Source organism: Labrus mixtus, chromosome 11 (genome assembly GCF_963584025.1).
Source record: "Labrus mixtus chromosome 11, fLabMix1.1, whole genome shotgun sequence".
Classification (NCBI taxonomy): domain Eukaryota; kingdom Metazoa; phylum Chordata; class Actinopteri; order Labriformes; family Labridae; genus Labrus; species Labrus mixtus.
In genome coordinates this window covers 21,084,239-21,097,286 of record NC_083622.1, presented here as the reverse complement: position 1 = coordinate 21,097,286, position 13,048 = coordinate 21,084,239, and the positions used below count along the sequence as shown (strand labels likewise).

At 39.8% G+C, this 13,048-nt stretch overlaps 1 protein-coding gene across 1 annotated transcript; it reads left to right on the top strand.

The window, feature by feature from the left end:
• Positions 1-1,645: 1,645 nt before the first annotated feature.
• Positions 1,646-12,831, top strand: pde11al (phosphodiesterase 11a, like). Its single transcript, XM_061050802.1, has 20 exons — positions 1,646-2,763; positions 3,453-3,611; positions 5,445-5,534; positions 5,690-5,830; positions 6,008-6,072; positions 6,215-6,335; positions 6,651-6,726; positions 6,812-6,879; positions 7,006-7,098; positions 7,990-8,040; positions 8,210-8,356; positions 8,437-8,544; positions 9,535-9,638; positions 9,722-9,812; positions 10,455-10,555; positions 10,770-10,847; positions 10,953-11,016; positions 11,256-11,330; positions 11,457-11,540; positions 11,630-12,831. Exons 1-20 carry the CDS (start codon positions 1,990-1,992, stop codon positions 11,918-11,920), a joined length of 2,781 nt encoding a protein of 926 aa, XP_060906785.1. The 5' UTR covers positions 1,646-1,989; the 3' UTR covers positions 11,921-12,831.
• Positions 12,832-13,048: the final 217 nt, after the last annotated feature.

Here is a 13,048-nt window from a genome sequence, read left to right as displayed (position 1 = left end):
TTTCATTTATGTTTCCTTCTTTCATTTTTGAAAGAAGTCACGCTTCTGATTTTTCAAACCTAAAAGTCACCTAGATGTTTCAAATGTGGCCTTCTTCAAGAGATCGCTATTTCCACCAAACACCATGATGAGATTTTGTCCCCGTTAAGGAACCTTGACTATTGTGTCAGCCCTTGGTGAGTGCTCTCAACTGCTGTTCACCTTTAGTATGAAAAAGTTAAAACTCCTGGTGAGTGAACAAAGGTGCATTTAAATCATCCCAGTCTGGCAAGCCTATAAGAAGAAGCTTGATTGTCTCTTGTCTGCATTACGACTGAATTGTTGTTATTGTTGTTGTTGTTTTACAGTAATTGAAACAACATCACTGACATTAAAGCCCCTCAGAATTTGGTTTTATTCATCAAGTATGTGCATGGATTATCTTACTGATTCACTGAGAAAAACTAATGCAGAAATCTCTCCTTTGCAATCTCCAAAACATTTTATCATCAGAACACACTACCTACCCCTTTTCATACATTTTCAGGGCCTTTAAAATAGGACAGCACACCTGATCTGCCATCCCATTCTTTCAACAATCAATTACCTGAAAAACTGCACCAAAACACACGTATTCAATCCGCTCACAGCCAAGACTGATAATCAATGCAAGCTGCCTCTCCTTTGACATGTCATGTTTCCGAGCAGTAAGGTTTACCTTGTTTGTTGGCCCTCAGAGGACCCATATTCTGCATTCTGCGTTTTAATTGGGATTCCCAAGAGACCTTGTCCAAAGGCTCAGTCCAAGACTTATCAAGCAGCCTAAGCTAAGTCCAGTAACCAATTACCCTGCTCTGCCCCTGCGGAACCAGCGGATTACATTTCCTGCTACTGCATTGTAAATGCCCCTCAGACTGCAGTGATTCCACTAAACAGTGAAACGTATTGTGCAGATGCAGGATGATGCTTAAACCCTACAGAGTTGAACACACCAACAGAATGAATTGTATAGCCATAACCTCTGAAACACACTGGGAAATTAATTCAGCTTGTGATACAGGAAAAAAAAAAAAAAAAGATTTGGTATTATATTCTAAACGTACATTGCAAACTGCCAGTTTAATCCCACAGTTTAAAAAAAAAAAAGCTGCAACCCAAAACTTTCCTTTTGGCCCCTACTGACTTCGAAACAATAAATGCTCCTGAAGTTTGCTGTGTATCTTTTGATTTTTGGTGCATCACTCTGTACTGGTCCAAACTGAAGGATTTGCAATATGAACTTCACATTTTTTTTATTTTTTTTAATTAGATTTCGACATATCCTTGTCAGAAAGTCTCATAATGTCATGAAGTACTTTAGCCTGAAATCAATCAATCTATTCCAATTAAAAATGTATGCTTGAATGGAGGCGTACTGTTTTAATTACTTCTTAATCTCCATTAGTTCATATCCCTCAACATCAATCAGTCCATTCATTTACATATACAGTATTTCTTTGTTGACTTGAACTGCCCCTTTCAAACACTCCAACTACACACTGCATTGTGAGAAACGGTGTCTTGCCTGCACGTTTTCAATGTAGATGATACATTAAATCGTTTCTCGGTTCTGATTGGATCCCTGCACAGAGTGTCTCTGGTGGTATAGAATAAAGAGAGCGAGAGAACAGCCTGCCCTGCAGTTTTTCAATTTGCAGGGAGAATATGTATGCGCCTTTCTTTTCTACACCTCTGCATAGTGTTCCTCAGAAATCTCCAGAGACCCCGCTCAATCTCTGCTGATTGACTGACAGCTGTATGCTGTCGCTCTCTCAGGCGTCATCCCTTCGGTCTGAAACAAACTGAGTCCATTTGACCACTTCTGCTCGATCAGGGAAGAAAACTGCCTCGAGCAGGGGACGGATAAATAAATGTTTTGAGGACTACACTTCCCTGAGAAGCTCGGCTGCATCACCGCTTATCTTACTCTTCTTCTATTATATTCGAGTGTCTCTAAAGCAGCTTTACACGATGACAACATTTGATTTCTCGGATATAGAGGCGTTTTTGGATCTCCATCCAGATCTTTTCGAGGAGTACCTCATTCGAAAGGCGAAGTGTGATCAGGTGAGCAGATGGCTAAAAGAGCACCCGCCTTCCAAAGTCACTACAGCCGAGGAGAAGCGCGGCGCAGCCAGGGACCCGCTTTGGCCGACCAACCCGGACGGGCTCCGTCGCAGATCGTCCCACATGGAGCTGCGACGAAACTTTGCTCGCTCCAAAGCCACTACCGCACACCGGACCTACGACGAACATGTGAGCCTGAGCGAGCATGACTCCCAGTCTAGCATGAGGCGCCGCGCGCTCCTGCGTAAAGCCAGCTCCCTTCCTCCGACCACAGCGCACATCCTGAGCGCGTTGCTGGAGTCCAGGGTCAACGTGCCCCAGTACGCGTCCAGCGCCATCGATTACAAATACAGACTCAAGGAAACCAACGAGAGGGAGTTTTTTCTGGAGTTGGTGAAGGATATTTCCAATGATTTGGACCTGACAAACCTCAGTTATAAGATCCTGATAAATGTGTGTATCCTGGTGGATGCAGACAGGTGTTCGCTGTTCCTTGTGGAGGGACCCGCGCACAAGAGGACGCTTGTGTCCAAATTTTTTGATGTGCACTCGGGTACCACAGTCAGGCCATCTTCAAGCACCCTGAACTCAAATGAGGTACAGGTTCCGTGGGGAAAAGGAATCATTGGATATGTTGCAGAGCACGGGGAAACTGTAAACATACCAAACGCATATGAGGTAAATGAGCCATTTTATTACACTGAGACAAAAGTTAATGCAGATTTAGTCACAGTTAGGGAAGCTATGTTTATAGATGTATGACTGGTCTGTAAACAGGATCACCCTTGGGAGTAAATTGATCACAATGTTTTCACAAGCTGTTTGTAAAGTTCATTGAAGGGGTCGCTTATCCCGGGGAAACGGAGGATGTAGGTAATAACCTCAAAGATGTCTCAGAAAAATGCTTGCCCCCGATAATAGTAAAAAAAAAAAAAAAAAAAAAAAGACAGAAAAGTAATCGTAATAATAGTTCTCATTGCTTCCCACAAGCCAGTTCTTGTGTTACACACTCGACCAGTTGCCTTCTACATCATTATATCTTGGCCCTGGGCTGCTTGGGAGGCTAAGGCAACATGACAATGCGGACCCCCCTGAGGTCTGTCACTGCAATCGAGTTGTTGTGTGTCAGCGAGTCTTTTTCTGTTATGGTATAAAACAAAAATATGAATATATAAATAAAAACAGAGATACAGTAGCACCGTACAGGGCGTCAGAGTATTGAACTCGAGGCGCACGTAAAAGCCAAAATGTTGCAGAGAGTGTGGCTGAACTGGTATCATCTTTACACAACCAAGTGTACAGTATATGATACGTGTGTACATGTGTGGATATGTATGAATGATATACAAGCAATCATCTCTCCCCAGGACCACCGCTTCAGTGATGAGATCGACAAGTTAACAGGCTACAAGACTCAGTCCATCCTCTGCATGGCCATCTGTAACAGCGATGGAGAAGTCGTTGGTGTTGTACAAGCAATCAACAAAAATCCCATGGGCACACCCTTCACTGAGGATGATGAGAAGGTGAGGCTGATTGTGACTAATGGAACATTCATCAGAAGGATTATTTCACATTATCATCATTGTATTGCCTCTTTAACACTATTCCACTTTGTTTGACCAGTTAGAGCATTTTCGAGATGGAGATAAAATTGGATTCTTGTGGTATATAGTGAATCACCCCCCTCCACTCCACTCACACACACACATGTGCGCACACACACATGCACACACACACTTCACTGCAGAGGCTCTTGAGCCATAAAGCTGAAAACTGTTTTTACAGTGAATCCCTTTTTAATGGCTGTGGAGAAAGGGGAATGTGTTCCCTCACAAGAGAAATGAAGAGAGGAGGTCAACCTCTTTCTCATGCAGCATTAAATATATCTGGCTGTGCAATACAAATGCATTATAGAAAACACTTTTGAGTGGATGCACTTTCAATTGCTCCCTCGGCAATGCACTTGATGTGCGTTCACAATAATCTGCATGTTTAAGCTTAATTTATGGTTCAACAGTTTACGCATACAATTTCATTCTCCCAGTTTGTTGATACAAAAGTAAATTTGTGTATAGCACTTCTGTGAAAAGTAATGGTTCCTTGTAGAAGTGTGTTGCCAGGCAATAAAAAAAAATCAAGGTGGTAATTTCACTCAAGCTGGATAAATACATTATTAAACTCAAGAGGGAGGGGCAGGACAATGCAACAAAACTACAACACCAGAACATTAAACCAGTTTTAAAAAACTATTTACTATTTATTTATCACTTGGGGGGGGGGGGGGGTTGCACTCCTTAAACTGGCAGGGTCCTGCAAAATGAGGGTCTGGGGGCTGCTGTTGCGGGATATGACAAACGGTGCCATCAGCCTCCCCAGCCTCGTCCTCCATAGCCTCATATCATATCACCTGGAGTGGACCTTTGACCCCAAAACTCCTGCTGCAGCCCCTTAACCCCGCAACATAAACATGACACAAACCCTCACACCGTTCACACACCAACATAAATACACACATCAACACATTTATAGATGAAAACTCACACACATAAACACCTTTCTCTCTTCTTTGCCCTGCTTATACCTTTTTTTCTTTATTATGATTTCCTATTGTTTTGTAATGTCTTTGTTTGTTGAAGTCTATACTAGTTGATGTCTGAATATTTTGCGGTTTGTCTAAACTGTCCTCCTACTCTATGTTTTGTATGCGCTGTTTTGTATTTTCTTCACATTTGCACAATAAAAAATAAAAATAAACAAACAAGACAACCAAATTCAGAGAGCACTAGTGCAGCAATCATCTAACCATTTTTTTTCACCAATTTCCATAGTTCACCAAGATGCAACTTTTTGTCCACAAGATGGCAGAATAAAGTTGTAGGAATAAGCTTTATACGTATGATCTCCAGCCACTTCATCAAAGGAATCAGCTTTAAACAAAGTGATGAGTCTGCAGAAGTTTCAGCATTTCAAGGATTGCTGCTGTGTGTGACTCTAAAGAGAACTCAAAATGAAGTGAAAGCAAAGCTCTGCCTTTTAATACTTTTAAACAACAAAGGCACTAAAAATAGAAAAGAAATGTCTTGATCTGTCAGCTTATTTAGACATTTAAGGCCTCTGATGTCTCACTAAATGCCTTTTTGCTTCTGAATCAATACTTCATTAACCGGCAATCTATTTGAGAGAAACTTGTGCAGCGAGGCAGCTAACCCTGTCATGACTTTCCACCCTTACATAATGTCTTTTTCTACTACCCGGTTAAATGCCTAAGTAAAAACACAAATTACGTATTGATATATAATGCATGTATATAATGCATGCATCTTATCTTTGTTTCTATTTTGTTTTTTTTTACCAAGGTACTGCAGATGTATCTTCCTTTCTGTGGAATATCTATTTCCAATGCCAAGCTTTTTTCAGAGTCTCGCAAGGAGTATGAGAGGAGTAGGGTAAGAGAATGTGAGCTGTGTATCTGCAAAAAGATTTTGGATGGTTTTATTACAACTGGAGACTTACTCTAACAATTATGTTTGTTGCAACAATTCTTTACCCCAAATCCTTCAATTAGAAATGTTTTAAAACGGTGTCCTTGTTTTTGCCACAGACTCTGCTGGAGGTGGTAAATGACCTGTTTGAGGAGCAGACAGACCTGGAGAAGATTGTGAGAAAGATCATGCAGCGAGCGCTGACGCTCCTGCAGTGTGAACGCTGCTCTGTGCTTCTTCTTGAAGACATCGACTCACCTGTGAGACCTCAGCTCGGCCCCTTTATCAGCCATGGAGTTTCTTTCTGCCTAACGGATATATATATTTTCCCGTTATTTGTATCGAATGATGTAACATTCCTTGTGCAAATGTCTTTTACCTTTGTTGCTAAAAGATATTGCTGCTGTTTGTGATGGATGCATGTTTTTTTTCTATAGGTTGTAAAGTTCTCCAAGACGTTTGAGCTCATGTCTCCTTTGTGCAACGTGGACCGTGACATCGGGTGAGATGAATAGCATCAATATGCTTCTAACATAGGGGGGTTTCAAGTGGCATAACTCAATCAATATTTACTTCTGTTGTGTCACATATTTAAGTCCCTTTCCCTGACTGTTGTTTCCTGTTTGTGTTATTGTCCACATAAGCATGGAGAAGCTATCCTGTTCTGATTGGCTGATCAATAACAGTATTGCTGAGCTTGTGGCTTCCACAGGACTGCCTGTCAACATCAGCGATGTGTGTCAGGACCCACGCTTTGATGCCGAGGTGTGGACACAGTTGTATCTCGATTAGACCTATTAAAGCCCACACAAAAACACAGACACATTCTACAACCTTTAACTGATCAATAATATAGAATCATTTCAGCTGTGACATAGATTGATCCGTCAACATAACAGAACTATGTAGGTTAATGTTTTTAAGCCACATACATTGTATTGTATTATTTTTATTTTGTTTTATGGGTATTATTTTATAGTTTTCTAGTCAAAATTAAAATGTTGGGCCTTGTAGATCCTAGAAAATAGAGTTCTCAAACAAAAAGTCTTTCTCTGTTGTTACTGTTTCATCTCATTGCAGGCGGATCAGGCATCAGGGTTTCACATCAGATCAGTCTTGTGTGTCCCTATCTGGAATCGGACTCATCAGATAATTGGTATATTAACTTGAAATAATCATTTTGTCCTCACCGGGAAATAGTTCTCATGATACTGTTAACAAAATGTACATGTTTCCAACAGGTGTTGCTCAAATACTGAATCGCTTGGACAGGAAGACCTTCAGTGATGCAGATCAGAGACTGTTTGAGGTAAGTTGTATTTCAAACTTTGATTACAGTGGACTGGACAAAAGTGTAATTGTTATTAGTTAGATTAGTTAGATTTAAAAGTGACATGTTTCTATGCGTTTTCTCTGCCTTTCTCTTTGTGTACAGGCATTTGTGATATTCTGTGGACTGGGAATTAATAATACGATGATGTACAATCAAGTGAAGAAGACGTGGGCCAAGCAGTCTGTTGCACTGGATGTACGTACTGCATCTAATCAGCTGAAACAACACCGCTTTTAGTTTCCTCCACCAATTAAGAAACCTAAGACTGATTTATTTGTATGGATTTCTTTCCTTCTCCTTTTCTTTTCTTTTCACATGATTTATGTTTCTTTCAAATTTGAGAAATCTACTTAGCTCTACCCCAAAAGAATTTCAAATTGTTAAAATTTAAAAAATAAACTTACAAATAAAACCTTGATTAGATTGAGAGATGCTACAAATTCACTGACATTCACAGAACTGGATAACAACCATTAATAGCATACCAAAACAAAAAGATGTATTAGCTGTATAGCTTTACAATTTTTTACTGTTTTTGGTATATATATAATTGAAACGTAAAATGGCGTCACTGACTAATGCTAATCCTTACAGAATCTCTTCATACTCATTAGTGTCACCATCTGCGCTCTGCTCCACTGCCCCGTATCTAACCTGAGCACTCACATTATCCTGAGCAAACATGGTTCTCCTCAGATATAAATATTTCAGCTTTTTTCAATAATTAATGATAAATGCATGTGCCAGTCTGCTCACCTTTCATCAAAGGCAACACACACACACACACACACACACACACACACACACACACACACACACACACACACACACACACTAGTATTTCCATCACATACTCTTTACTGTTTCTCTTAAACACCTGATGGATTTCTTTCTCTCAGGCAACAAAAACATGGCAACATGTTGGTTTTGAAAGAAGAGCTGTACTTTCTTTGATCTTGAATACATAACAAGTAGGAGAGGTGGATTGCATGAAAATTCTGAAGAGCAATGATTGTCTTGATTTTGCTTTAGGGTTTCATCATTAGCATTCTTCTTCTCACAGTGAAAACAATACTTTGATTTCAGATGTTGTCCTATCATGGTACCTGCTCCAAAGTGGAAGTTGACAGACTCAAGGTATTCATTAAGAAAAACAAATTCATACATGAACATTATCACTATACTTTGTGCAATGTATGAAAACTGATGCTTGTTAGAGGTTGAAGGTGATTTGTCATTTCAAAACAAAAAGGTTCCTGTTGCTTGCATACTTCTTTGATTGACAGCTTTGTCCTCTTCCTCTAAGGCAGCGAAGATCCCTCTGAGCAGTGAGTTGGGCATAGACGAGTTCCACTTCAATGACTTCTCCTTGGACAATGACGCCATGATAACTGCTTCTCTTCGGATGTTTCTGGAGCTTGGAGTCGTCCAAAAGTTTAAAATCGACTATGAGGTGAGGCTGTGGGACAGGCGCTAGAGACCATGCTGTTACTTTTTTTAATGTATGTAACCTGTGTGTCTGGCTTCCTGTAGGTTTTGTGTCGCTGGCTTCTGACTGTGAGGAAAAACTACCGAACTGTGGCATATCATAACTGGAGACATGCCTTCAATGTGTCGCAGTGCATGTTTGTTATGATCACAGTAAGTTTCAACATATTAACTTTGATTAAGTCAGATTGATGTGCAATGTCTTTAGCCAGCGTCTTATGCCATACTGTCTCCATCCTGAGTCATTTAGCACCATCTTTGCTTCTATAGTACTTCATTCTGTCAGACTGTCTAATACAATAAAGGACATCTCCACCAAAATAAACCAACTTAGACCCTAAAAAACAATAGTGTTATTTTTAAAGCCTGTAATGAAAAGAGTAGGTATACATGCTGTGTGACGACCACAGAATCACAAGTGACTGAACTCACAAGCAAGGCACAGTCTGAGAAGTGAGTACTGTCTTTGCAAAAGGAAATAACTACATCACAAGCAGAGAAATAAAAAAAGTCAAAATCTAGACAACAGTGCAATCCAAAACATAATCTAAGAGGCAGAGCTGAACACGACATGTGGATCTTAAGCAAATCAGCAATCGGTCACAAAGAGATTAGTAGGATGAAATTAATCACTTGACAAACATAATTTAGAGAAAATTCAAAGGAGGAGTCTTTGAGTTATGCGTCAAACAGAATGATAAATTTTCAGGTTGACCACGTTTGTTAAGAACATGCAAACATGAAATGCCTCTTCTGATAAAAAAAAGTCCCATACAATCCAATTCTATCATTTACTTCTCCTCTACCATCTTAACCTTTCCTATCCCACTTCTACAGATAAGAATAAATCCAAAAACATCTCATCCTCTCCCAATCTGTCCTACCCTTTTTGCTCCCATGCTATCCAATCCTATCCTATCCCATTTCATCCCACCCAATACTATTCCAATCAATCCCATCCCATTCTATCCCATCTTACCCTATCGCCTATCCTATACTGTCCTGTCCTGTCCTATTCTCTCCTCTCCAGTCACATCACAATTTATCCCATTCCTACAAATCCCAACCAAAACAGTTCCACTTTATGACTGACTTGTCTGAGTGGATGAGTAGGTTCATGGCTATCTGCTTTACTTTTGTCAGACAGCCAGCTTCCAGCTGTCAGATGCCGAGATACTGGCACTGATGGTTGGCTGTCTGTGTCATGACTTGGACCACCGAGGCACCAACAATGCATTTCAAGCCAAGTAGGTGACCCATGCCTATTTTTTTGAAAAACAGGTGTCTAACATTTGCAACGACTTCTTAACACTCAGTTTATTTCTTTCAGGACAGGTTCTGCTCTGGCTCTTCTCTACGGGACATCAGCCACCTTGGAGCATCATCACTTCAACCATGCTGTCATGATTCTGCAAAGTGAGGTCAGACCAATTTTATCCAATTGAAATGCTCAAGTTATTCTGAGGTTTGTGGGATATGATGGTTTTGGATTTACCTGTAGTTAGTGGTTTTAATTGACAAATAGCTACTTTAGCTGATGTTAGACAAACAGTCAATTTTTTACTGTAACATCATTTGAAAGGCTACCAAAATAACACAAACACCTGACCTAATAAAACGCCTACAGTCATTCATGATGAAATGTTTGATCCTTATTGGAACATTTTGAAATTTTTGACACGTGTTTAAGCATATTTGTTAAAGCCCTCGTGGTCTTTACCAGAAAGCATGGTCTATGCAGTTTGCACTTTGGGACACTGCTGGGCACAAACTGCTTGTGGGTAGGCGGCAGTAGTGACCAATAGGGACGTTATGAGGCTGCTTCTTCTCAGGTGTTGATCAGTTTGATCATTAAGAACTGTTTCTTTATTGATTTATTTTAAAAGAGGTCTGGGAAAGTCCATATACATTGCTAATTAACATTGATAATGGGGGCTTTGTTTGACAGTGAGCAATGACTTTACCAATGCATTGGCTGGAAAAAGACATTCTAGCCGCTATTATTCATCCTTGCCTGCTTTGGTGTGAGTGTGTACTGTATGTGCTATTATTTTTTCTCACAGGGTCACAATATCTTTGCAAACCTCTGCTCTAAGGAGTACAGCAACATGATGCAACTATTGAAGCAGGCTATTCTCTCCACAGACCTTACTTTGCACTTTGAGTAAGTTGTCTTTTTTATATATTCAATGTTCAAATTGAAAATGAAAAATTATCACAGATTCTGAGTGTAAATTCTTATGCTGAATAAGAAGAATTACCGTTTAGATTTTTTTTGGCTAAGATGGATTTTTCATGTGGTAAAAAAACTGCTTTGGAATGTTTTCTTTTGCCTTTTAACATTTGCTGCATCCTTGAATTTCTCACTGCATTGTAAGGCGCAGAACCAAATTCTTTGACTGTGTTCTCTCTGGAGAATTTGTCTGGACAGATGAAGGACACAGAGAAGTCCTCAGGTTTGTGCTACATCGATAACATTTTTTACTTTGCCCAAATCTCTTTTAACTGCAACTTGCAAAAACAAATTGCTAGTATTGAGCTTGAATTGATGTCGTTGACAGGTCAATGTTGATGACCGCATGCGATCTTGGTGCTGTGACTCGTCCTTGGAAGATATCCAAACAGGTGTTAGCAACTGGGATAATTTCTCATATCTATGCTTTCATGTTTTAAGATGTGAATGTATATGTGGTATTTGATGGTATCTGAAAAAAATCAATGTTTTTAGTATAGTTTTAAGCAAAAGAAAATGTGCATGCTCTCTATCTTACTTGCTATATTTATACTTTAACTAAAGCGCTCAAATTGTTTTATCCTGTTTGATTAAAATAACAAATGATGATGGGTGGCATTTATGTCATAAGGTTGCAGAGCTGGTGACGAGTGAATTCTTTGAACAAGGTGACAGAGAGAGGTCTGAGCTTAAGTTGACCCCAGCGGTAAGCAAGAAAGCTCTCAAGTCAGCATACACTCAAACCATGTCCTTGACTTGGTGAGTTTTTTTGTCTAATATTTTTGTTAAACGCCTTTGGTCACTGACGGCAGAATTGTATCACCCTCTGTAGGCTATATTTGACCGCAACCGCAAAGATGAATTACCTGCTCTTCAGATGGAGTGGATCGATGGGATATGCAAACCCCTTTATCTGGTACCCATGAAGTCTCCAGTTTAACATTTATTGGGGCACAGTTTAACTATGGAAAAAATCAACTCTGAACTCTCCTGTGTTGTTCCCAGGCACTGCTGAAGCTCAACAGGAAGCTGCAGCCAATGGTCGATGGAATTGATGCCAATAGAAAGAAATGGCAGGATCTGTGCTCGTCCGATCAGGAAACACACAGAGTCTCAGTGCCCAGTCTGTGTCATGAATCGGATCAGACTCCTGATCCCCAAAAAGACACTGAACCTAATGAACAACAAGACTCCACAGGTACTTTGAAGCCAGTTGAAAACACCATATTTGGAACAAAGTCCAACTGCAGTCAGGATCAGAGGTGCAGAGTGAACAAGGGATCTTGTGATGATTAAATAGAACCAGCTTTTAACATATCATCTGCAGCAAAGAAATAAAGCAAGCTAAACATTGAGGGGTTTGTCAACTTAATAGCTCACATGGGACCCTTCTTATTCTGTGTGATTTTCTAACAAATGCACTACACTTTTTGCAGATTATCTGCTGAGCACACTACTCCCAAGTGTCACTGTGTTGAACTCAGGACAGGGAAGAATTCCTGTAAGACAAACTATACTAAAAAGGCAGTTCCCCATATCTACCTATCTATCTACTTATTGACCTAACTAAAAGCTTAAGAATGAGACACTACTGATGAAACCAAAGAAGGCACTGTAATGTTTTCGTAATGGAACTGCCTCCAAACCACCTTAATTAAATATAGGCTAAATGAATCACTGTGATTTCTGTCAGTCACATGAATTGCCATTATGAATGTACAACGGAGCATGATCTTGTTCCTGAATGTTCCTTACATACAGGCTCTCTTACCTCAGTTGCAAATCTTTATGGCTGCATGGCATTATTTTAACGCTAGTAGGTTTGCTGAGCCTCAGGCCATGTATTGCATGCATATGTATCATATCAGTAAATGTACATGCACATTGACACATTTGTAGAGATCCCGAACATGTCTGGTTAAGGAATGAAGCGGAAGAGTGTGAAAGGCCAAATGCTAGTGTTTTGGTTTTATAGTGAAAGTCACTGTTCAAAATTATAACTCCTCAGGCCAATTGTGCGTGTGTGTGTGTGTGTGTGTGTGTGTGCGCGTGTGTGTAGATATATGTGCTGCTCATGTTTGTATTCAACCTCGCAATTCCCATGAAAGTAACTGCCTGTAAATGTAGGCCTTTAGCATTTTTCTTTTGGAATATTTAAAGTTCATGCAAATTATTTTCATTCTTTATCTACTGAGTGAAAGAAACACATGTCCGTCTAAGATTAGGCAGGTATGTGAGTGATAAGTCCATACTTTTGCATTATCTTAGCAAAATAAGCCAATGTAATTTCTCAGTTTATATTTTTTTATGCTTTACACAGGCATTAAAAACATGATTTAGCTTGTTGGCTACGAAGGTGAAAATCTGCACAAACTGAACTTTGCCTTTAGAGAACCTCCGTGTTTTAAATACAGGATATAAAAT

What these genes read in the sequence shown, in the direction of transcription:
- pde11al (XM_061050802.1), top strand. Translation starts at nt 1,990, where the DNA reads ATGACAACATTTGATTTCTCGGATATAGAGGCGTTTTTGGATCTCCAT. An exon ending in ACATACCAAACGCATATGAG is followed by an intron (nt 2,764 to 3,452) that starts GTAAATGAGCCA and finishes ATCTCTCCCCAG; the next exon opens with GACCACCGCTTCAGTGATGA. An exon ending in GCATGTTTGTTATGATCACA is followed by an intron (nt 8,545 to 9,534) that starts GTAAGTTTCAAC and finishes TACTTTTGTCAG; the next exon opens with ACAGCCAGCTTCCAGCTGTC.